The sequence below is a fragment of the Cebidichthys violaceus genome, unplaced genomic scaffold, assembly GCF_023349555.1.
Source record: "Cebidichthys violaceus isolate CVI_PGR_0920_01 unplaced genomic scaffold, fCebVio1.0.p SCAF_3, whole genome shotgun sequence".
NCBI classification, from domain to species: Eukaryota; Metazoa; Chordata; class Actinopteri; order Perciformes; family Stichaeidae; genus Cebidichthys; species Cebidichthys violaceus.
Window position 1 is genome coordinate 8531855 of NW_027176483.1, and position 26310 is coordinate 8558164.

Genomic DNA, 26310 nt, shown 5'->3' on the forward strand with positions numbered 1-26310 from the left:
TTTATACACTTTTATAGCTGATGATGCTGCACATCATGCCCAATATTTCAGCTGGAGACATTTTTCTATTTTAGTGTTCAAGGTCGAGATGAATCGTCACGATGACGCTGGCCCCCCATCCCCCACCCTCTACACCTTTACTGCAAATGGAAAATATGTCTGTACTTCTACTACATACCACTAGGGGACCCCCTTTTTAAATCCCCTTTCATTTTTTTCTCCCTCCGAGCTCTACTCCATCGCCAGCTACTCTCCCCCCTCCTTCCCTGCTCTCACTCCCACCTCCTCTACCTCTACGCTGGACTCAAATGCTAGTATCACCGGTAGGTTTAGCTGCTGTCGTTCTGTCAGCCAAAGATACAGAGTAAAAGGCTTTGATTTCACACCACAACCACACCGGGAGAAAATAACGGAAACGCTCTATGTGGTATGTAAAGATAACGGGATGCAGTGAAAGTCTTGTGGATCGTCTTGTTTGGTAAATGTGTATTGAATTGTCTTGAAGCCGGTATAAAATCTCACCTGGGAATAACGTATTAAGCTAACGTTAGATGTCCTATTTAAATGTAGATTAAAAAGGCTCGCTAGTATTGTGATTGTACGTGTTGTCGCTTCGTTGTGAGAGACGGCAAAAATCATTTTCCGTTATGTGGCAAGCCTAGCATATTCCCTACCGTTACATATGGTGCGTTTAAATACACAGCGTTAACGGTTAAAATGGAAAAAATGGAAACATGGTTAAGCTACAACCGTTATGAATGAGAACGTTACGAATAACGTTCAACCGTTGTGCTCGGGTCGTTAATATGTCACATTTTAACGTTACCCATAAAACCGACGAGCCGTTGGTGACAGGTGTAACGTTAAGGTGTATTTATTATCATCATTTTTGTATTGAAATTTTAGCTTGCTTGATTTTTGGACGTTACCACACAGCAAACTGAACCAGTCACTCACACATTTCTCCCCCCGGACCTGTAAGGTGCTAAGGCGGCCGCCTTCTGCCGGCTTCCGCTCACCAGTGTGGGTTTAATTTTCGTGTGGGTGTGGGTCTTCGTGTTTGGTAGTAGAGGGTAAACTCACTTAAATTGTACCCACCTCCTTTCTCATTGGTAGAGACGCGTGAAGCTACTCCCCTCTGACTCTAGCTAAACATTAACATACTGTGACTTAAGGACAGGATGAAAGTAAGGCAAGATAGATCATTTTTAATTAAATCGTTATTAAGTCCGTTATATCTATTTCGTCCAACTTGCTCTGCTGAACATTTGAACTCCTCACAGAAGGGACAACTGCTGAGTAAAAGGTTAAGAAATAATGCATGCTTTTTAAAAGAAGCAACTTTTTTCCCAGTGTATTGGTTAGATTATGATGAGGCCAAAGCAGTGTAAAAAAACACTCCTGCAGCCTTGAAATAATTGATGAGGTGAGTAATTGCTTAAAGGTGTACGGTGACATCCTGTGTTTTCCAATGGAACTGATGCTGAAAACATCACTTTATTCTCATTCAGTTATGTTAAATATGAATTTAATCTACATGCAGGAATGCACCCATATAGCGTTTCCTAACAAAAAAATGCAAAAATGCCAGTGGCAATGACTACTAAATGTCACTGGTTTATGTGCGCTGAATGGAAATGACGTATAGCTGTGCTGTGGGAAGATGCAGTCCTTCAGGCCAGTGTAGGATTTACTGTAATCTGCAAACTGTAATCAGATGCTGCATTTAGCTTCTTTTTTTGTGGAAACTCCACTCACAGTGGTATCATTATTTTCCTATCAAGGTTTGGGGGGAAAGCTGAGAGGGAGAACAGAGGAGATACAAAAGAAAAGCCCCAGGTGACTTGAAAAAGTGGGCCACCAGAGATACCTGAGGAGGGACTGAACACTGCACCACCTCTCTGCACTGAAGGGGCTTTTGTGCTGCTGGAAAGTTGATGCCAGCTTGTTATTTCTGATCTACAGAAGGGTTCCATTACAACAATGCATAACTGTGCAGGTTTAATGGCAGCAATTCGTAGAGCACCTTTAGTGGAAAATGCATTGCTGTGTCCAAGATCATAACCCACACGCCACTGGTTGTGAATATAGGTTGCGAGAGAGCTTTCATAAATAGGAATTAGGTTTATAATCCTGATGCTGGAGGGAAGAGGGAATAGTAATCAGATCTATCTGTGACAGCACACATTTCATCCCTTGTTTCTGCAGTGCTGTAGATATCCCAAAAATAGGCTGCATCTCTTAAACCGTTATTTAAAATGAAAAAAAGCACGGTGATAGCACGACAGCAGCTGTCAGGTTTGTTGTGAAGAACAGTAGGCATACAGCTGTCAGTGCACACAACTATATTTAAAACCCAATAGAAATAATTGATGTAACAAATATACACAAGGACAATATGAAGCTGGATGTCAGTCATACAATAGTAGCTGAAGCTACTATTTACTTTACTGCTATTTACTTTAATAGAAAATAATGTCTCTGTAGAAGTGGACAACTTGAGTTGCATACTAGATTTACAGATTGGTGCTCTGGCAGCTCAGAGAAGTACTCGACATCTGATGGAGGATTGCACACACACACACACACACACACACACACACACTCTCACACATTCCCTGTGTGTTAATGGAGCCAGTATATGCGAGACAGATGGACTGGTAACACTGCGCTAAGATAATGAGGAAGGATATGTGTGTGATTTTCCTTTCTTTCACTGTCTTTTCGACCACAGTCACGTGAGCGACGTGCTGACTTCCACAGTGCTTTGTCACTGTGGCCACTCGCTTCCTATCTTTCAACAAACTGATTGTCCTTTAGTCAGCAAGATCGGTACTCTGTTTGGCACATGAGGAGAGAGAGAGAGGCAGCAGAGGAGCTGTGATAGATAAGGTAAAGTTCTCTCTGGTTGATTTGAATGAGCGCTAATGCCATTTGCATTGGGCTTTGAATAAGGAAATTAACTTGTGGATTTGTCTCCAGATTTTCTGTACCTGCAGGGTTATATAATTATCTTTTTGTATATGTCATTGTGATTGAGACATGCCTTAGAGCAGCTACAAGCAGCTAGCTGCATGTATGCCTTGCAGCCACCTTATTTCTTATTTATCCTCGCCCTGATCCAGTGCTGTCAGCGTTTTAAAGCACTTCAAATACACTGTTTGTATTTTTAGAAAGAAAAGCTGCTTATCTTGTTTTTATGAACAGAGTAGATATGCCTACACATCTGTCACTTCTTTTGTCTGGAATGGTTAAAAAAATGTAATTCATTCATTAAAAGAAGTGCTAAAAGGTCACATAAAATGTTACCATTACCAGTTATGTCTTACATCTTAATTGTCTCAAAATGCAGCGCTTAATCTTGTTAAGTTGCATTAAAACTAATTCCAGAAACATTTAACAGCCTGACTTATTAATGTATAATATACTGTATACATTGTATTCTTCTATTTTAATAAGCAGCTAACAGATTACATGAACTGGATCAAAGCACACAATACCTATAACCATTTAACTTATTATAAGCACTGGTCTGTGAACTTGTAATTAAATAAGTATTTTAAGTAAAAAAAAAAAAAAGCCTTAGGGTATTAAACTCCCAAAAGAAGATTGTTTCCACATAAATCTTCATTGTCCTCGTCAGTACATACTGTTTATTGCCTCATTGTTCGTGTTGAAATGATGAACAAGGGTCAAAAAGTGAACTTGTTATCTCAGTCGGTGCCCGAACTCTTTAATCAAGTTGTACCCAATGGCTGGCTTGAGTTAAGTTGTTAAGTTCAAGGTTCTGCATGGCGGTCGAGTTGCACAATCACCGTGTCTATTGTTTACTAATCAGTGCTTATCTGTTCCAGAGGTGAAAACTTCAAAATATGACCTCTGTGGGAATGTGTGTGTTTAAGTGAGAGATGTTTCAACTCACTGGAAGTTTTCAGTCACTTTAAATCATTTTTTTTGTAACTCTCCTCTTTGATGGTGCAGTGAATTGAAAAATGACCTTTCATCCTTTGCGGCCTTTTAAGTGGTGCATTGAGGTGATTCAGAAATACCAGTTTCCTGACAGACTGTAACTCTTTCTCCTGCTTTGAGAATAAAAGGAATTCCTTGGGAGATTTTGCTGATGAGTGATGACACTATGCTGTGAACTGGGCACACTGAGGCTACTTGTTTCCACACAGACTCCAATTGTCATGACAAGACGGTCCAGCCAGGCTATATGACTGTGGGTCAAATAAATGTCCTGCTGCAGACACAGTTGTGTGGCGTAGACGAAGCGAAGTGGACGAGTCGAGCCGCAAGCATAATGGAGAAGGAGGGAAGAATGTCGGTTTGATGGGTTACTCATAAGACATGCAGTGGTCTTCGCCATACATTATCTCCTCAGTCCTATCATTAACAGAACACAGTATAGTTTGTAAATGATTGTCTGAAGGGAATCGGTGTGCTGACTGGAGTTCAGTTCAGGAGGACGTCAGTGGCAGGAAATAAGGAAACAAAAGCAGCATGCTTTAAGGGAAAAAGAGTCTGTATCACAACTGAGTGAGAACATGGCGAGACCGGAGATGTGGCTCTCTGACCTGCTCTCAAAGCCCCTCTCCTCCTCCTCCTCCTCCTCCTCCTCCTCCTCCTCCTCCTCCTCTTCCTCCTCCACCACTGGAGCAGCCAGCGGGGGCCTCAATGTGCCCATCCAAACTAAACACAGCAGACCACAGCTGCATTCACGCCTGGATACAGTTATCCACGAACATAAACATCCACACATGCTGTGCAACCTCTCTGAAACTGAATCTGAGGAACCAGTCATGCCGTGTGTTGTGTATGAGCGCAGATGCACTTCACAGAGAAACCCACCAGTCAGCAACAATCTGAGACGGAAAAGCTCTGTTTGTGAGTCGTGACTCGTGACTGAGGGAAGTGATGGGGGAGGAGAGGGGAGGAGAGAGGAGGAGAGGGGAGGAGAGAGGAGGAGGAGGCGGGTTGCACACACAGAGGCAGGTTGTGATTGGTGGACGATGGGGGTGGAGAGAATGATGGGGGGGAAATGGGAAGCATCTTCTTACACTGAAGGCATTCTGTACCTTTAATATGGAGCATCCTGTCTACATCACACATATTTCCTCTGTTTGCTCAGAAAGAGCTGTTTTAGCATACAGAGGATAGAGGAGAGTTTATGCATTAAACATGAGTGTTCAAGGACATGTATAACACACAGATGTTCCAGTGATGATAGAGTCGTTTTAACATAACGTTATTTATTATTTAAGGAGCTGTCAACAGTGTTGACTAATATATGAAAATATATCTTGTACTATTGTGACATACAGAGTTTTTGATAATCAACCGTAGGGCTGATTCAATTAGTCGATCGACAAAAAGTTAATATCAACTATTCAAGCTCCTCAATTGTGGCGATTTGCTGCTTGCCTGATTGGATTTGATGCTGTTGACCTGCCAACCCGCCTGTAAGTGAGCGCCGTTCTTGGTTTGGTCCTCAGCACACCTGGGAGGAGAGTCAGCTTCTGATCTGGATTCCTGGACTTCATTTTGAGTTGAGTTTGAGGTTTTTCTTAGCTGTGTTGTTGAGGCTGCTCCTCCGTTCCTTTGTGGTGAATTGGTAGGTTTAACTGTGTTGTTTACATTGCCCAAGTACAGAAACTAGTGAGCAGTACTGTGAGTATGTTGTCTGTGTGTTTAAACAAACGTTTCATTGAGGGTGCCTGTTTCCAGCGTTACACTCCTCTCTTGTCTACCGTTCTTCTTCTTAGAAACTTTAATAATGTCCAAACTAAACAACAGTACTGAAATAGACATGCGGTCACATTAAGCATCGGGTTAGCTTGTTAGGCTAATGCTAATAATGGCACTATTAACAGTTTTCTGTCAGAAAGTTCTTCTTACTGCCATACAGCCTACATTGACTGTAAAATACCAAGCCAGCATTAATGTGTGGAGTTTTGGCTGAAATAGATAGAAAAAAATATGTATTTCCAAATGCAAATATCTCACGCTAGCACCTCCATCTCACCTTTCACCTCTTAAAACAAATTTGTGATGTAGCTCTCAAAAATGCTGTCAGTGGTTTATTGTAAAGGGTTGCACTTCCAATTTTGATGACCTCTGGCTCTAGAAGTGTCTATTTTCTGACATTTTATAGACCAAGCAATCATTATTTGCAGCTCTAACCAACTAATATTGATTGTTTTGTCAGTGTATTTTAGGTGGTGTAACAGCTTGCTACTAATTATAAGTCCATGTTGTTTGTGAACATTTCGTCATTATAGCTTTTGGGCGGTATTTTTTTGTGTGTATTATTTTGTTGGAACATTTCTGTTAACAGCCACTTTTTGAAAATGCTTAATGTGACCTTTCCTATTTCTTTTACAGATATCCCCCAACTTGAACTAACAGCAACTGCAAGCGCACGATTAGACTGCACAAATCCACTTGGACAGCAACACACTGCTGTAATCAGCTGACCACCGAGTGACTAGCTAACAGACAGACTGACACTTTGACCAGCCGGGGCTTCAGATAAATGGCTGACAAGCAGATCAGGTAAAGGGGAATGTGGAACGACTACAAATACAGCAGCGCTGTGGACTTTCATTTGGTTTTCATTTATTGCCCTTTCATATTTTATATTTTTGTCTCTTGTCCAGTTTGCCTGCCAAATTGATCAATGGGGGGATCGCTGGCCTGATTGGAGTGACCTGTGTGTTTCCCATTGACCTGGCCAAGACTCGCTTGCAAAACCAGCAAAATGGATCTCGCCTTTACACCAGCATGTAAGAAATTTCTGTATTTGACTTTTTGCATATGAACATATAAACAAATTCCTGGGCTATAGTCAGGGCTAATCAGCAGTATCACCCATCTTGTCATAAGTTTCCTAGATAGTAACATACCACCACTGTTGTTTGTGTTTGTGTTTCAGGTCAGACTGCCTTATTAAGACCATCCGGTCGGAGGGGTATTTTGGGATGTACCGAGGTAAGTTTTTTAATTATTTTTAGATTCTTCTGATTAATGTGTGCGCTCACGGAATGTAAAAATGAGAACATGAAAGCTGTTAGGTAGCATAGTGCTCTGAATACTTCAGCTTCATAATGAGGCTCCAGATATCAAATACATGGATCTGTGTCTGGCTGCTACAGGCAATTATCTCCCATTCTCTCTCACCCTTCTCTGTTTTTTCTTTTTTTTTTCCTTTGTGCCTCTCATTTTCTTACTCTCTGTCCTTTTTATTCTCGCAGGAGCGGCGGTGAACTTAACACTAGTCACGCCAGAGAAAGCCATCAAATTGGCTGCCAACGACTTCTTCAGGCAACACCTCTCCAAGGATGGGTGAGGCATGAAAGTGCTAACAGGCTGACTGACACACACCCACTCCCTCATTGGTCTTGTGATTAACTGGCGTGTTTACTAACATGTAACCTAACACATTAGCTGTCAGTGTTTTCACCAGGGCTCTAGTTAATCCTCCACCGTTCTGTCATCTCCTCCGTGGCACAGAGTATTTCACGGTGAATTGTTAGCTGTTTGCTTTAAAAATACAGAACTACTTGTATGTGTGTCAGCAGAAGCTGGAAGTCTTAAAGGTAAAATTAGCACATGATGTCAAACATTAGCATCGTATTGCTAAAATCAATCACCCACCCATTGCCCCCCATGATAAACCTGAAGGTTTCTGAGGCATCCATCTCCATCTCGTTGGTGACAAACACGCTGATAAATGATTGACTTGTCTTTCCCAGCCTCTCACCGTGTGAATTATTAATCCGCCCTTGCGCCAGACATGTTGATATAGAAGACAGAGATAACTCCTTTTTCAAGGACTGCAGAAATAAAGTTGTCCGGATCCCACACTGTCAGTCGAGTGCTCGCTTTAATCTGATCCAGCCATTTTGTCGTCATCTTCTTTTCTTTCAGAAAACTCACTCTGCTCAAAGAGATGCTGGCTGGGTGCGGGGCAGGTACATGCCAGGTGAGTGAGGTGCTGCTTTAATTGCATCATCCTGTTCTCATCTGGAACTGCTGCCTTCAACACTACCAATGTCATCTCACACACACACACACACACACACACACACACACACACACACACACACACACACACACACACGTACCACTGGGCCTCAGCCGCCTGCAGCTAGAATTAGCCACGACCAGGTTGGAATGAGAGGAGGTAGTTGCAGAAACAGATACGACGTTGTGAGAGTGCTTGGCCATGTGAACTGAGTGAGTGAGTCAGAGAAAAATGCCTCTTGTCAATGAGGGCAAAGGCTTCAAGCCCTGAGGGACATGATTAGATTAAGTGTAGCAGACCTTGGATTAAGATTGCAGCTGAGAACATGGCCATCTCACCCCTAATCCAGTTAACTAGTTACCACTGCGTGGATTACAGAGGAAAACAAGAGTTGACATGTAGCTGATGGATGCAAGTCGAGTTACACTGGACACATGTTTTGCATGACACTTTCTAATACTAATCAACCCTTGTTAATAGTGTGCGTATGTTGACACTGTATCTGACACCTTTATTTTGCTTTGTTGCAGGTTATTGTTACAACTCCTATGGAGATGCTGAAAATCCAGCTCCAAGATGCTGGACGAATTGGTGAGAGGAAATTCAATCCAGATGGCAGTTTAAGCAAAGAATGAAGAGTTGGGGATAAACTGGAGAAATAGTGGCCTCATGTGGTTTATGGCAGAGATTACAAGAGCTTGATGCTGGTTTCTTCTTTCTGTTATGAATTCAAAATGTCTGCCCACATACCTGTTCTTACTATTGTTTCTGGTGGATTTATACGAAACCTTTGCTGTTGTTGATGTTGTGTTTCTTATGCTCCGTAGCGGCTCAGAGGAAGCTGATGCCAGAGACGGTGGCAGCAGGTACTGTGGAGACCAAGTCTCCAACAGCCATGCAGCTCACCAGAGAACTATTTAGGGAAAAGGGTATTGCTGGGCTGTATAAGGGCCTGGGGGCCACCGTGCTCAGGTAAAAACACATCTCTCAACCAACCGGCTTCAATGAACTTCAACATGACTTACTGTCTTCTGACTTATTTCTCTCTTTTTGTAGGGATGTTCCTTTCTCCATGATCTATTTCCCCCTGTTTGCCAACTTGAACAACCTGGGCAAAAGAGGCGTAGACGGGCCCGCCCCCTTCTACGTGTCGTTCATATCAGGCTGCCTTGCGGGAAGCACGGCGGCCGTTGCTGTCAACCCTGTTGATGGTGAGCAGCGCGACGTGAACATTGTTAGTGCCCCGTTAGTGGATGTTACGTATTCACCTGAGCTCTGTGTGTTGCAGTGATAAAGACCAGACTGCAGTCGCTGAACCGAGGAAGCACAGAGGACACGTACAGTGGAGTGACTGACTGTATCAGGTGACCTCATTATGTCTTTTACTGCTGCAGCATGTGTGATGCTGCATGTGTCAGGTCAAAATGGATTGATGTGCATTAACACACAAGAGTATCTAAAAAATACTATGAAACAAGAGCAAATTCAACAAACCACACAGCTGATACATTATAAATAACCACATTAAAAAATAGATGAACCACAATCAACACCAGACCTACTGGCACACAGCTAGAACTGGCTGTATGTGTCACTTTTAATACTGAGATTTTATTTGTTCTCTAGGAAAATCCTGCGTAATGAGGGACCATCAGCCTTCCTGAAGGGAGCCTACTGTCGAGCGTTGGTCATTGCACCTCTGTTCGGCATTGCCCAGGTGGTCTACTTCTTGGGTGTGGGTGAATTTATCCTCAGCTCCTTGACTAAAAAAGACAACTAAGAAGCACATCCTATCTGCCTTTCCCTCCCACAATGCATCACGCCAACCGCGTTCATCTCATTCTGAAAAGAAATTTTTCAATGGGTCAAAGCGTGGCCGGTCAGTACATGTTGTTTTGAATTTGTTGTGTTGAATGTTGAAATAGCTGAGGAGGGGAGCCTTTGTTTGCCAAGCTGCCTCTGGTGGCACACAACAATCCAGTAGGCATGTTGAGCTAGCTCTCTGGAAATGAAGCCACAAATATCAGTTGAAGTTTTAAAGGAATATTGCTTTATAATTACAGCATTTTATTGTATTTTGTGAAAATGATTGTCAAATTTCCAAAGTAGATGTACTGCCCTTGGTTGCTGCAGTTCTGCAAGCCCTACACTACCTAATATAAACAGCAGTAGTCTCTGAATGACAGAGAAGACCATAGTGGAAATTATACATCTCACATAGCTAGATTAAATGCATGTACTTTACTTAGAAAGATATTTGAAAACATAAGAAGAATAGAATATTTTATATGCTATTCAAAGAAATCCCCCAGACCATATGTCTTAAAAAAATAGTATATTTAGAATGAGAGCAAAACATAGAGTATGCCTCAGTTTCAGACAAAGACCCAGGTAACGTGTTAACGTGATACCAGCACAGCCCCTGTGATCTTTCCTCAGAAGCCACATCCCTTCCTGTAAGTGCTTGTAATGAACTCAGCCATTCAGCTCCATGCAGACTTTGATTGCCTTGGCTTTTCAAGTAGATCAGGTTACATTTGATATTTAGTGCTACCACAATGGTTTGACAGTTTTTGCCTCAGTGAAAAAGATAGCTCCTGTTTTGTAGTCACACCCTAAACTGAAGAGACAGTGTAGGAAATCGGGGCTTTACGCACTTCCAAACTACACGTACACATTGTTTAAAGCTGCCTCTCTGCTTCTTTCCATGGGTTGAAACTGTCAAGCATGTTGTAGTTGTGGCCACACCCCAATCAGAGACGTCACAGCAGGAGTTTTGCCTTCGAGAGATGATGGAAAACACCTGCTGTGACATCACTGATTGGATTGCGGTCAAAAGTGCCACGTGCACGTAAAACATTTCAGCCCACAGAGAGCGGAGAGGCAGTGGTTTTATGCCCTGTGTGATTCATTGTGTGTGTTCCGATGAAAGCCGTGAGCACTAAATGGGTTGAAAGTCATTTTAATAGGATGCAGGTTATTAGCAGATTTTTTATTTAATTATGCTGACAAGTGGTCAGACATGACATGCTGAGGTACAGTCATCCATTGTGGAGCCAGTAAGACCTGAGCTGGAGTAGTTCAAACCACTCAGCTCCAGACATAATTATTATTGTTTACAGATGAGTTCACACTCAATTTAGATTCTTTGTCTGAACTAGAATTCATTGGCAGAACCCAAAGAGCTAATGGTAAATCTTTCTTTATCAGAAAATCAAACCAATGTGTTTTCAGTGTGTTCCATGATTTTACCAAACATCTCGGCTTGTTTGCTTTAGAGGTTTTTGTTTGCTTTAAGCTGCGAGGGGGAAAGCAGCCCTGTCGTATCTCGTTTATGCATCACAACACTGAAGCCCTGCCATTGGTTTATCTCGCCGGAGATCAAGGTGACTTTGATATGTATTATCCAATCACATTCCGTCCTCGCTCCCACTGTTCAAGCAGCTCCGCAATTATACTGTTGCACTGTAGACACACGGTGCAACTTTCCAATGTTTTTATCATTTGTGGGAGCGAGGTCTATTTATCAGAAATCCTTTCTATATGTAGTATAGCACTATATATTTGTATGTGTTGTTTTCTCTGTGTCAAAGTGTCCACCTTAACTATATTGTACAGAAAATATGAAATTTATGTTTTAGGATTTATTGTTTGGTTTGTACAAGATGGCTTATTTGCACACCTACCTCTCCAGCCCCCCCCCCCCCCAAAAAAAAGGAAATCCATAATGTGGTGATTTTATGTTATGATGGTGTGGACATATCAAATGAAGGAACATGTTTTATTGCAGCAAACATAATTTGAACTTAAATGCAGCATGTTGATGAGTTTCTTTGGAGGTGCCATTCCTCCTGACCTGTTGGTTAAGTTGGTCAGCCTGTTGCCCTGTTCCTTACAGTTTTTGGGACCAATCGGAACATAATTTAATGATGATAGAAATGTAGGTAGTTTTAAATGAATTACCTCTGGGGCTACTAGGACAGTTGTAGAAGTGAAATATCATGAAATACAGCCTGAACAAGGCCTCTAGGGACCTGCTGACATCAGACTGTAAATCTTAACATCTGTGAACGGTGCTTCTTTCATGAGGTAGCTGCAATATGACATTGGTGGCACTAACGACCAAGGCTGCGGCAACTGAATCACATGCTAGTGAGCGAATCTCAGCGTTATCAATGTCTTAACGGGAAGCCATAGGTCAGGAAGGGACTTAAGAACAGCTAGACATGGACTGGCACCTCCGGCCTTGCTGACAGAAGACAGCTGGGCCACAGGAAAACGGTGAAAAGACCTGTCTAGCTGCGTAAGCTCGTCTTCATAAATTTGGAGTTTTTCAACATTCCGATTGCCAGTTCATCTCATATATGCTGTTTTATTGTATTAATGCCTATTTTTGTGTTGTTGAGATTATTGTTATGATTTTTTTAAACTCCCCATTCCCCACCCCCTCCCTCTTTGTTTTCAGATTTTCTTTTCTGTATCTTTGGTTGAATCTTGAAAATGTTGTGCAAGTAATTTTGTTTTACTCAGCTGTGAACTGTCACTGACCGTGTGCATTTGGTTATATATGTGTGTGCGTGCGTGTGTGTCTGACTGTGTAGTGCTGTAGTTGATGTGTAGTTGTTAGTGTGACACTGCGGTATTTTTCTCTTTGATTGTCAGACCCGTGTTCTCTCCCCTCTTTCCTGCTACCTTTCACACTCCTCTGCCATCGACTCTCCCCAGCATCCACAGCTGGGGCTGCAGGTTGATGCAGAGGAGCTCTAAAACACCAAATGTATGACTTAGAGTGTATACAATCAAAGAAAGCACAAAGGATTATTAGGCACAAGAGACCACATGGCCCACTTTGAATATACTCAGACAAAGTTCTTGGAAAACAATCTGCTGCTTTCGCTGACATGGTTTAAAGTCTGAGTTATTCAAGTGGAGATGTCGATTGAGATTAACTTTTTAGTCTTGTAAGAAAGTTTATCTATGTCTGTAAAACTTGATCCATAGGGCTGAGACGACAGGTCGTTATAAGAGACCCATGTGATGGTGTCCACAATGTCACCCATCAGCAGTTATCCACAAAATGTATATCGCCTACATATTCTAAATGAATCAGATATAAGAATGTATCTTAGATATTATGAGATGTAGTATTATTATTATTATTATAGTGAAGTTTATTACATTTTAATCTAAAGATTTGTGCTTTACACATTCACTGAAAATGTTCATGAACCAGCTCACTGATATGCAATAAGTAGAACCTACACACAAACACACACTAGAAAAACAATTAACACAGACAAAAATAACTTCACAATGTATGATGCAAGCGGGGAAATTGGAGGCCTTCTGGGGTCTCTTCACAGCCTCTGTTGTCTTCCTCCAAGAGGAATTGTGCATTATAGCACTTTAAAATATAGGGACCCTTACCCCTCTGTCCATCTACAAAGTCTCTCTCTGTGGCAAAGAGGGTGTTTATGAATATGTGTGGTGAATGGCACAGTTGTTCTAGACATTGTTGACAATGCAATTGGAAAAAAAAAAAAGAAGAAAACCCCAAATATTGTGTTCCCTGTCACAATTTGCTGTTCAATAAACTGACTGTCCTGAAATTGACCTGGTGCAGTCTGTGCTGTGGGTTACACTGTTTCTCTCTTTCCTATTTTACACTTATCGCTGTATCTGCTTTCAAGGTCCAGTAGTCGTCTGACAGAAAACAAAAGAGCAGACAGTGCCGTTTTTCGGCTGAAATAGTGTTGTGAAAACGAAACAGCAGTGCGAAGTTCTTTGAAGAGTGCGAGCATGACATTGTGGCCCCCCTGGGGCACAAGAGCCATGTTGTGGTGATTTGCTGCCACGTGGAGCCACCAGGTGTCAGTGTGGGGTCGCGGGAGAGATGTTAGTCCTGCTGCTGCTGTGTGAGTGGGGTGGAGTGTGAGCAGTGCTATATGTACTACAGGTGTATGCTAAGCTTGGGTGGTGTGGCAGTAAATCACAGGCACCGATCTCACTCTCTGTCTATCTTATTCTCAGTCATGCTAGTCTCCATCTCTGTGCAGCTGTGGTGCTGCTTGTACACAGATGTGCTTCTGTGATCTGTGTGGCTTCACTTAACAAACACGGTGTTTCTGTGTGTTCACAAGTAGTATGATAGGAATATAGAAATGTGTTTTTCTCACGGATTTCACCGGATGTTTGAGGTCCATAAATCCCACCTGAATACGTTTCAGCAGAACGGATGTTTTGACAGCGAGTTATTCATCGTTAATCCCGTGCTGTTTGTTATGTATTCAACATTACTGTTTATAGCATTATATTCCAGAATGCTATTTTGCAGCAATAATTAAATCTAAGAGCCTTCATATAACCCCCCCCCCACACACACACACACACACACACACACACACACACACACACACACACACACACACACACACACACACACACTTGCTAAGTGTGCGTCTTGGCATCCAGATCTTATTTCAACCAGAGTCAGATTTCATACTGAATGTTGTGCCTCTTTGAGAGACTCCTTTCATCGTCTACTCCAGTGTTTACACACACTGGAGATGAGGCTCAGTTTACCACAATGACGAGACTTTGAAATATAGAAATGAGCGCCAGCCACTGTTCTTATGCTCATTCGAATCCCCTTTATGTGTCATGACTTGAGCTTCCGCCATGAACAAGTCTTTCATGCTTTCTAGCAAGAGGAGGAGAGAAGGTGGAGGGAAAAGGCAGTCTGAGTTGTAGTTAAAGTGAGAGAATGATGGAGGGAAGGGGCGAATCAAGATGGGAGACAGTAAAGGGTCGTCGATAGAAGCAGCAGAGAGCCAGAGGATGGTGTTGATGTATATATAGGTCACTAAATCAATGGGAATCAGGTTTTTGAAGGGGAGAGAAGGGGGTATTTATAGATACCAGTGGAGACAGATGCATCAGTGACAGGCACAACGATGCTGGGAGCACAGGAGGGGAAAATCTGGGGAACAGACTGTTGTCAAATTAGTCTGCAGAGAATTCTCCTATAAAAGGCAAAAGATTCTCAATAGTGATCAAATAACACGAAGCGCAGCGCAAAACAAAATATAATCAAATGGAAATCACTGCAGAATGCTTTGAGCAAATGACCTTCCCAGCTCTATTGACAAAACGCAAGCAAACTGTTATTTGCGGTGTTGCTCACAGCATTTGCATCTATAGTACAGCTCAACTCATATCCTTCTGAATTGTAATCTGTGATATCAGAGAGCCGCATGATTGAATTGAATATTAGCTTTCTATTTTGCAGGCCTGTAAAGAGAACCTGCATATTTATCACTCCAGCGCACTGAGAGCGACTGAATGGCTGAGAAGTGCAATAAAAACATTATAGACCGCAGTGTATGGATTCTAGGTCAGAGGTTATTGGTTGATGAGCATGCACTGTAATGATTTCCATTTTAATAGCTACATTAATTACATAACTACTGTTCAAACCGTTTCTACCAAATGGCTAAGTGGTGATGCTGGCCTTGTGTGGTAGTTTTAATAACTGTAATGGCTTACCCCATTTTATTTTATAATGTCCCATGTCTCCGTCTGCCAGCTCCATGTAAGAAAGTCACACGGAGTTCCATCGCAAATTAGAAGTTTGCTCTGAGAACAAGAAGGAAAAGTGATTGAAGAAATTGTTTTAAATTGCCTCCAGACTGGATTTTTTCTAGGACTAAGTCAAGGTCATGGACAAATTGTTCCTTCACCACTTACAGGGCTGTGTGTGTGTGTGTGTGTGTGTGTGTGTGTGTGTGTGTGTGTGTGTGTGTGTGTGTGTGATGCAAGACAGCCTGAGTACTGAGTGTTGAAATAATCAACATCTCATTTCTTCATCTCATTTGGAGAGTATTTGCGTATAGCAGCCATATCACCTTGCATCAAAAATTAACTGGCAGATGACACACACACACACACACACACACACACACACACACACACACACACACACACACACACACGACAGCAGCTCTTAATCTCTGGCTTGTGCCTAATAATGTGGTCAATAAACTCACAGGATAGTGTTGTGAATACAGGACCATCTGACTACCATTTATATAAGGGGTAAGGATATGGATATGCCGCATGGTTGAAGTGACGGGGCCAGATGGTCGTTATGTCGTTTCCTCTCCTCATATCAGTGTTTAATGTAACAGGATGATGTTGCTTTAATGACTCATTTGTCATTGTGGTTTAAGAGGTATAGAAGTGGAAATTATCTCAAGACATTGACTCGGTACTGCACATAAGTACAGTTTTGAGGTACTTGCACTAACATGAGTATTTCCATTTTTTGCCGCTTTATAATATTGCATGTTTTACTCCACAACATTCATTTGACAGCTATACTTTTAGGGATGCAACAAACCATTATTACAATTCTAGATTGATCTGTGAATATTTTTTTCAAGTAATCTATTCATGGAGTAGTGTACACATTGTCACGCAAAAGTAACATAATTTCCCAGAAAGGGAATTGTTTTATCTAACAAACATGCTCATTTTCAATTACAGTATACAGTATGAATTAGGGACAATAAACCAGTAAGCTACTATATTGCAGTTTCATTTTGTGATAGTTTTCAGATTCTGTTGTTTAATTTTATGTTGTATAGGTTTTGTGTATTTTAATACATTGGGACCAAGAAAAATATAGTATATACAATTATATAACATTCTGCATGATGAGTACTTTTACTCTTAATATATTCATGTTTTACGTAAGAACAATTCTGGATACGTCGTCCACCACTAATGAGATTCCCAATCAAGCCATGCAACTTGGGTGCAAGCCTTGTCTAAAACCCAGGAATGAGCTAACTGCACTCCTCATTACATGCAGAGGAATATTTTTATTTTTGACTGACAGGTAGATGCACAAAAATAATCAAGGATCTCATGTTGCAGCAGAGCAAACAGTCTTCTTAAAGACAGCTACAAAAAAAAAAAGTCACATATGTATTGTTCTCTGAGCCACAGTGAACCGGTGGTTATTAGAGAGAGAGAGAGAGAGAGAGAGAGAGAGAGAGAGAGAGAGAGAGAGAGAGAGAGGGGGGGAGGGGGGGTAGAGCGGGAGGGAGGGAGAGAGGGAGGGAGATAGTGAGAGTCTCAAACTGGCTAGCCCACCTATCCACTAGGAGGAGAGGAGAGTCTGTTGAGGAGCAACAAAACAATAAACAGCTACTACTACAAACCACATCATCGGAGTTCACGAGACACGCCAGAGGAGTACCAACAGATAATTGAGACAACGCCATCGTATTTGCCTCGGAGTGAATTAACAGCCATGTATCTGAACAGGGAAGAGGACAACAGCAAAGGTAAGATCCTGTCAAGAATTTGCCACTCTTTGCGAAGAGCACCCTGACAGGTTCAAGGTGTTTCATTTCTGACCCGCTGTTTCTCTTTGACAAGAAAAGGTGGGGATGTACTGTCACTCCCCGTATGTCTTTTTTTTTCTTCTTCTTCTTAAACATCCTTCTCCTTTTGACATGCAGGACCGGTGGTGTTAGTCTAAAGTGTGGGCTGTCATTATGTAATATCAGTGCAGTTAATTGCCTCCTAGGAGAATGCCTATCAATAGCCCAAATCCTGCAATTTATTCCAATGCACCGTGGACGATTAATTGTGAACCTGTTGTAGACACAGCCACTTTATCATATGCATAATTTTACCGGTGTGCATTGCCTCTCGTTGTCAATGTTTTGGACATTGACAATACTTAAGGGCAACAAAACACAAGGTCAAAGCCTCTAGCTACAATGCAAACCAAGTGTATTTAGGTTATTCCTAATGCTCCACGGCTTCCGACATTCCGCCAAAAAAAAATAAAAATAGCTTACTAACGGAATGCAGCGTATTGCTTAACGGGGAGCGATAACAGCGCAGCAGCGAGAGGGGTAAAGAGGGTACAAAGGAGGCATATTTGAGTAATCTCTCCCACGTGTTTTTGAGGCGTGATTTCTTCGCTCATCGGGTGCCCAGAAACACACTCGACCCGTGCCTCCTGCTGTTGCCATGAAGCATAAATAACTCTCTGGGGCTAAGAGGTAATGCTAATTACCACCTAAATCTTCAGGTTATAGGAGAATAACACCTGCTGCTACCGAGGACCGGGGAGATAGGGGGGGGGGGGGGTGAAAGAGCAAAAGGCAAAGTGGGAGGGGCTCATTGTGTTCATTTCCCTTTGATGTGAGATAATGTGATCTCGCCACACACGGACGACACATGATACTGTACAGCAGCAGCAGCAGCAGCAGCAGCATCCGTGGATGAGAGCAGCCTCTGTATGTGTTCACAGAAATACAACAGAAGTAAGAAAAATAAGTTGCAATCATTATTTCATGTAAAGGATACTGTGTAGCCTGGGTGGCATTGTAGGCTCCTTACGCCCAGAAAAACTTCTTTGGAACAAAATACATTTTGGTCCTATTCGGTGAGAAAACTCTGTAAGGTCACATTAAACTGATAGCCACAGAAGTCCTGATACGAAAAAAAAATAATATGTGGCCTGCAATCACATGTGAGGGACATGAGCTAACATCGACATTACCAGATTATTAACCAAGGAATCCTTGCGAAGCCGGTTGGGTTGCACAGCAGTATCAGTTGGTCATCCCTCCACCTTGGTCTACTATTATCAGGGCTAAATTCAATATTCAGAGCTTTAATATAGCAGAAAACAACGATATTCTATGTCAAAATATACAGGACTCATGTACCTGAGCAGAGAATGAAGTCCCTCTTCCTCTGTGTGTTGTAATCCTAGTTTATCCTTGCTTTGTTTATATAGTTGGGCCGTTGTGTCACTGTTTGTGCTGTTAGCACCGTTAGCTGCGAGCCCGCGGCTTAGAAGTTCATGTTTCCCAGACAATGAATCATGGTATCTGTTGATATGATATGGTTAAACATGTTCACATTTTTAGGCCTTATCATTTTATGAGCCTCAGACTTAGCTGCCCTTTATGCTAAATGCAAATGCTAGCATGCTCAGAAACTAAACTAAGATGTTAAAGATTAAGCACCATTGTGCCTAAGTACAGCTTCACAGAACTGCTAGCGTGGCTAGCTCTTTTCTTGTTGAAGGTCAAGGAGGGATGCAAAGGGAAATGTTTAGTATAACGGACTGTAGAGTGTATGGGACCTCACGATCCTGGAGTCATGTTTGTTCGTAGCAGGTCTTATAGGTGACATAGGAAGATCAGGAATGATCATTAGTGTGAGGTGCTGAAGTAATTAAAGGCAAGATGTTGCAGAGTGAACGCACCTGAAAACCTGTTGTTAGACCCAGGCTTAGATAAAAGGATCTTTCTAGGGATAAATAGACTGCAAAGTATGACCAGGCTGACTGCTAATGTGTTGGGGCTACTCTTAAAGGGCTCAATACTTGATTGGCTTGCATTTAATTGATTTGTGTTGGTGGGTGTTCCTTTCCGGCGGGTGTTTCCCTCGCTGCACTGCTGTGGCCTTTAAATTCACACTGCGTCTCAAGGTGGACTGGCAGGGAGATGGAGAAAGTCTACCAGGGATGTATCGATTATGGCCTCAGAGGATTAAAGGGGGGTGAGGACAAACAGGTTGATCATATGATGGCTGACAATCACACAAACCACTGGCTACTGTCAAATAAACATCTGAAATAAGACTGGATGTGTGCTTTAATCAATACTACACTTAAAAAACAGTATATTATAGAAAGTAGAAAGGGAAAATACTCTGGATAAGTGGCACCCTACTATCGTCTTTTCAGTGTGACGGCTAAATGGCCCGTTATTTATACCCACTGAAAAACATTCAACAACTATTTAGACTGCTGACTGATGTTCGAAATGCAGCAGCGTGGGCTCCTGCAGGGTTTGATTGTAGGCCATTAAGAGACAACCTGGGGATGCTCAGACCATCCAGCGCACATGTGGCCAATCTTTCTTTATCATCGTGAAAATAGTAATCAGAAAAAAATATTTGATGCATTATTAGGGCAGTTTGTTTAAGAATTCATTTGGGTGTGCCTTTGGCAAATATACAAATTCACTTTTTAAAACTAAACACTTACAGGCAGTATAAACATTTCATATTTTTTGTATTTCAAAGTATGGAAACACTAAAGATGTGCAGACTATTCAAACACAGAACACTTAAAAGCCCTTGCAATGGTAAACAGCTATTTAGAGGTCTAAGGTGGATGTTATAGAGTTTAGGTTTAGTATGCATCTTTGTTGGCTGGAAGTAATGATTATTACATCAAAATTAATTTGTCAACAATTCTCTTGGTCACTTGATTGATAGTTTATTCTCTAAAATGCTAGAAAAATGGTGAAACATGTCAATTTAAATTCATAGGGCCCAAGATGACATCTTCAAATTTTTTTTTTTTTGTCCAAAACACAAAGATGTTCAGTCTACTGTCATACTGAACAATGAAGAGCAGCAAATTGTTACATAAAATAAACTACAACCAGCAAAATTATGGCATTTTTTTTTTTAAAAGTGACTGAAAAATATATCAATTAATTAAAAAGTTGCACATTCTGTTGATCAATAAATAGTTTCAAGTCTACATGTTTGTAGATTACAATCTTATGTCAAATTCGTACGTCACTGTATCCTAATAAATATGCTAACTGACCACATTTCTCTTTTGTCAGTGATTTAATTATTGGGTTTACACATGATAGTGTGTGTTTCTCGTTTTTAACCATCACCAGCAAGTGTGAAAAATCTGTCAGGCAGGCGGCATCGTCACCCCGTGCACAAGTAGAAGACTGTCCCTACTTGTGAAATGTCTGCGCTACACAGGCTCACTTCTATTCCCGCTTCAGAAACCGAGGGGCTTCTTTCCAACTGAAACACAGTGCAGTTTTCAGCTCGTCCATCGGCAGGGGACCAATAAATGAAGAGCTTTCCAGCATCATCTATTGATGACTGTGTTGATGAGCTGACTTGTAGATTTGTTGGACAGGAGCTGATGCCTTGATTGATCGATTCCACTGAGGGAGAATGCTTCAGGTACAGGTCAGGTTTGGGTAGATGCGTTCTGAAGTGGGACCTGTGGTTGACTGACTTCATGTATTATGCATAATCACCCTGATCAGTATGACTGACAACAAGAGATGGATCAGTAATACAGCTTTATGGCCTCTCGTGGTGGAGCAATGTCCCCCCAGGACACATTCCCCTGTTGTCTTATTGCAAAGTCCAATTCAGTCTATGCAGAATAGTACTGTCTGTGATAATGTTTCCAAAAATAATATAGAAAACAGTGTAGTGCTTCACTTGCTGGCTCTGCAGCATAAAGTATTATCCTTCTGTCAACATTCTGTTATCTCCCTCCTTTCTGGAGACAGAGTTTGAGCATCTGGGACAATTTACCTTACATTTATTTGATGTGTGGTCCTGTACTCTGAATTTCTGGCATCCCACACTATCTACCACTTGAATATGATATATAGTAAAATGTCAGTTTCGCTATTGATTAAGGGTCATGCTGGCCTTGCATTTGGGCTGGAGTCTAAATCTGCTGCCAGGAGTAACCAATCTAACTGACACAAGTTTGGCATGCAGAGCCTGCCCTGTACTAAGAGAGATCCTCAGGTACACACCTTCTTTTTTTTTGGCATGCATTCACATAAATCAGAAACCTTAAAAGGTTTGATATGATTAATAGAGAAGGAATATCATGATTGTTAAAAAAGATAAACTTTTAGAAAATTATTTATGGCAATTTTCCCTCTGTTTTAAGACCCAATTCTGACCCACAGTAATTGTTCCTTTTTAGCCACTTTACAAGGAAATTTCGTACAACCATTTGTGGTCACCAGAGGATGAATTCTAATCATTTTGGTGATGCCATAACGTTTTAATGAAGCGCCATCATCAGGCCAAAATGAATTTGTTCAATAACAAGAAAAAGGCCGTTATTATGCCCTGGTCTCTAGCAGTTGGTGGTATACTAGCTTGATGGTGTAAGACATGCAGTTCTTAGTATGCATGACTGGATTTTAACTGCTAAGGAAATGAAATGGTAAATGGAGTGGATCTGTGGGGAGTCTTTAACATGGTGTGAAGTATAGTGTCAGCGTTAGACTGTGAGTCCATAACCCCTTTGTTATTATTGCCCTGTAGAAATTGATGATGTCCCTCTTCTTCATGGCTGTTTTACTAATGTGGGATGGACAATTATTTGAGGAGATTGCTGTGGCAGTCTTGTAATGTCCATGCTGCTCAGAGCAAAATGAATTGACGAACAGCTGGACGCTTGGAGAAAAGGTATTGTTATGGGCTTAACAGCTGAATTCAACAAGTCTATATTTCTATGATCAAACTTAAAAGGAGGATTACTGGAGATATTCATTCATGATGCCCTCTATTTTCCCTCCTAATATTGTTTGAAGCATAAAGCTGCCGTGAGCTATTCCGCGGTCTTGTCGGCTCGCTGTATTGATATCTGATGTTGAGTATGAAAATGTCACATTTTACAGCACAGCCTGAATTAAATGCGGTGGATTCAGTCTGTGAGCATCAGATTGGTGAACCTAATCGCAGCAGAGGCCTTTTGATACGTAAGGTACATAAATTGGCACAGGAATAGCGTAATTGTAAAGAGCGCTTAATCAACCTGTTTGACTTTAATAAATCACTCCATCCCTTGAGCTCAACTTTATTTAGCTTTGAATGGATAGTCAAACAGTTAACAGCTCCAATTTATTACACATACGTATGTATGTTGTGAGCGAAGCCATTGGGAGCATCTCAAGTATCTCTGGAGTCAGAGGAACCGGTTACAATGCTGCGATGGAGGCAATTAGATGTTTTTGTAGTAACACCTGCAATGAAACACAAATTTGACCCGCTGTTTCATTGAGAGAGCTCATCACCCTCCCCGGTGAAACAGGAAGCCGTATCAGCCAATTACAGAAAAGCATAATCACACTTTGAATCAGTGAGCAAAATGCGCTGCAAAGAAAATAAAATTGCATTTGTAAAGAATAGAAGAAAATAAAAGAAATCATTTTTTATTGATTACCCTGCAGAATGGCACACTTAAATAACATGACGTTAGTCTATATAAAATATTTTTTTATTTTATTACACTTATTTGTCCTCATGTGAAATTATTGATGAAAGACCTGTTTTTTATTAGTACACAGTATAAGACAAGATCCGTAAATGGGACTTGTTGATACAGTTATTTTTAGGGTGGACTCTCCCTCAGCTGACTGAAATTGCGGAGGAGAGGGAGGTCTTTTACTTCTCCTCTCTCTGCCATGCTCTTTCCCTTTCTCCCATGTGTCTTGGGGAGGGGGGGGAGGAGGAAAAAGGACAGCGCCGGTTAACATCAGCCGGTCAGAAGAGGCGGGGGGGGGGGGGGGGGGGGGGAGTGATAGAAAGCAAGAGGTAGAGAAGCGGACAAATAGAGTGGAGGCGAGCGTGAAAAGATGGAGTGAGCTGGAGAGACAGAGGGAGAGGGAGAAGCAAAGAACAAGCCCTGGAGTGCTAGCCAGGCAAGGTCACACAGAGGAGAAGAGGACCTGCATGTAGATGTCTATGTGTGTGTGTGTGTGTGTGTGTGTGTGTGTGTGTGTGTGTGTGTGTGTGTGTGTGTGTGTGTGTGTGTGTGCGTGTGTGTTAAGGGAAAAACAGTGCGGACGGGAGACCGCCATAGTAAAGAATGAAGTGCTGGTGACAGCGGATTGGTTTAGTCTGGGATCGGGGGTTTTATGAGGGAGGGATGAAGAAAAGAAGCTGGGAAAGAGAGAGATAAAAAAGAGCTTGTAATGTGGCTTCACAACAGTTCTCTTCTCAAACTTAAGTCTTTTTAATCCTCTATTTCTGACAGGAATGGCTTAATAGATGTGTAACTTTTAACATGTTCAACTCAGGCAGTGGTGGCACATTTGTCATGTTTATGATGTAGCTGTGTGTGTAATGAACGTTTCCATGCATGGTGTTGCATAACCATCCAGTCTCCGTCGTGTTGATCCGTGTTCAGTCTTTTTCTCTTATTCTCCTTGTTGCTTTTTCCCCCCCTCTCATCACTCGATGACCTCGCTGCAGCTCCTGCTTTCAGTAGGTGCTGCGATGCATTCTGTTGAGAGTAAACGCAATAACTCTGCAGCTACATCCACCTTTCTGTCCTCTGAAAGCAAAGAGACAAGAGGAAGAAAATGTTAATCCCATCCAGAGAACTTGCTCTAGTTTCTGATTAGTGACGGAGAAAGAGGGACTATTGCATAATGGATAGCCCGGTGCTTGTCATCTTAGGATCAAGTGTTTTGAGAGCGGGATTGTGGTTTGCTGAGAACATTCTTTATTCGGTTATCCTAGCAGGATGCAAGGAGTCACTTGGAAATGTGATCACTGCTGTCTCTTCAAACATATTAGCCCTGTTTGCATCTCACACCCGGGAGAGATTACGAGTGTGAGCAGTTGCCATAGTGTTTTGGAGCACCACGGTGCTGATGTGAAAGATCTGAGATGGCTCGGGTGCTCTGTGGCATTATCTCTCCGGAGCAATGGTGTGTGGAGTTGTGATAACGTATGATGACTTTATTTGCAGGTCAGGAGTTCACCTTGTGGGTGGCACCGTGGGGTCAGCTCCAGCTCTTTATTTCTGTCTTAATGTGGTGATGCTGCATTGATGTTATTTTACTTTTTTAGAGAGAAATCTTTTCCCCCCTCTCTGTCGTCCTAAAATGCATTCACCACCACTAATCCTCGAATTAAACCTCCAGTGGTCCCACAATCGCATTCATTTGAAGACTTCAAGCGAATTCTCTGCAATTATCCTGTTGACAGACATCATTACCATTCCAAAGAGTAATTAATCTTTACACACTGTGATTTTACACAGATGAAGAGTAATAGCTTCTGTAATAATGGCTTCAAAGCATTTTGACAGCTTTATACTGTAATTTTACTCCTCTTAAACAGACCCAGTGGAACTGACCTGTAGTGTGTGCTAAATGACCCTTAACATCTGTATTATTATATTGGACAGCTGATTGAATAGAGACAGACATGAAGGGGAGAGAAACGGCTATGGCGTGCAATAAAGGGCCCCAGCTGGAATCAAACGTTGTTGGTATATTGTATCTTCTTCCATCCATCCACAAGGGCGTCCCCACCCTTCAGCTTTGGTTGAAACAAAACTGCCCCATGTCATTAAAGTAATATGCTTAAAGCTACAGCCGGTAACTTTAATAAAAAATACTTTCTGTCATATTTGCTCAAACTGTCACTATATCCTGACAGTAGTACACGAGACAGATAATCTGTGAACAAATCAGGTTCCTCTGCCTCTTTTTAGTCCTAATGGCATTTGCAAGATTCCACTGTGCTTGAAGAAAAACAAGCAATCAGAGCCGAGGAGTCTCTAACGCAGCTGTCAATCACTGCTCTGGAAGATCATGAACTCTGATCAAACTGTCAAATTAGGCTGCGCTGATCAAATATGAATCAACATCCTGTTACTGTATCGCTTGTTTTTCACCTCACATGTTTCTGAATATAAAATAACGCGGATCTTCTGCCGATGTTCTGCATCCATGGGGCTCCATAGAGCGAGCTCACAAGCGATTACTTTAGCCCCGCCTCCCAGCCCTCGGTCCAGCCTCGTTCTCGGGTTCATTCACGTGAGTAAAGGAAGGAAAAAAACTCTGGATTTGGCTATTAGTGCGTTTAGGACCTAATAATTGAAATAAGGACTATTTAATTGTTTGTACTGGGAAGTTGATTTACCTAAAAAAAAAAAGATCAGCTGAGTAACACTCACTTTCCCACTTTAAGTCAATGGGAAAAAGTCTTTATGGGTCCCATGACGTCACCTGATGTACTCAGAAATTGTAATTCCACCGTTTGGCCACTATATCAAATTTCTGTCAAAGCCCGGCGCTCTTCCGGGGAGCTTAGTACAAACATGAGAGTGGTATAGTTCCTCATCTAACTTTCGGCATTAAAGCAAATTAATGTGAACGCCAAAAATCTGAACAATTCCTTTAAAGGAAACCCAAGCAGTTCCAATCAAAAGTTTGTTAATAGTAATAAAACAATTAAAAAAGTTCAAATAAAAAAGATACAAAGTTTTCCCACACTGCAAATACTGGCGGTAAATGTGTCAAAAAAGTGTGCAGCGCTGATTTTTTTGATATGGAAGTAAAGTGAAAAGTGGAAAAGCAGGTATTATTTTACAAAGTGAATGTTCTTACAGTAGATGTATCACACCGCTTACTTCAGTACAGCATGTCCCACAAGTTTGT

At 41.7% G+C, this 26310-nt stretch overlaps 2 protein-coding genes across 4 annotated transcripts in view; both read left to right on the top strand.

Annotated features, from left to right (window-relative positions):
* The first annotated feature begins 48 nt into the window (after positions 1–48).
* Positions 49–13639, top strand: slc25a22a (solute carrier family 25 member 22a). Of its 2 annotated transcripts, none has more exons than XM_068722369.1 (11): positions 49–427; positions 6385–6555; positions 6660–6785; positions 6935–6990; positions 7254–7344; positions 7930–7984; positions 8557–8617; positions 8854–8998; positions 9083–9237; positions 9315–9390; positions 9653–13639. In XM_068722369.1, exons 2-11 carry the CDS (start codon positions 6536–6538, stop codon positions 9804–9806), a joined length of 939 nt encoding a protein of 312 aa, XP_068578470.1. In that variant the 5' UTR covers positions 49–427; positions 6385–6535; the 3' UTR covers positions 9807–13639. The 2 variants fall into 2 exon arrangements, with proteins under 2 accessions (XP_068578470.1, XP_068578471.1); XM_068722370.1 differs by lacking the exon at positions 49–427 and adding an exon at positions 2640–2892.
* Positions 13640–17168: 3529 nt separating this feature from the next.
* syt7a (synaptotagmin VIIa) overlaps positions 17169–26310 on the top strand; it is a 69001-nt gene continuing 59859 nt past the window's right edge. For both annotated transcript variants that reach the window (XM_068722595.1, XM_068722594.1), the window contains exon 1: positions 17169–17376. In XM_068722595.1, coding sequence (XP_068578696.1) covers positions 17343–17376 — 34 coding nt within the window. In that variant the 5' untranslated portion in view covers positions 17169–17342. The remainder of the gene's footprint in view (positions 17377–26310) is intronic.

What these genes read in the sequence shown, in the direction of transcription:
- slc25a22a (XM_068722369.1), top strand. Translation starts at nt 6,536, where the DNA reads ATGGCTGACAAGCAGATCAG. An exon ending in ATGGCTGACAAGCAGATCAG is followed by an intron (nt 6,556 to 6,659) that starts GTAAAGGGGAAT and finishes TCTCTTGTCCAG; the next exon opens with TTTGCCTGCCAAATTGATCA. An exon ending in CAACACCTCTCCAAGGATGG is followed by an intron (nt 7,345 to 7,929) that starts GTGAGGCATGAA and finishes CTTTTCTTTCAG; the next exon opens with AAAACTCACTCTGCTCAAAG.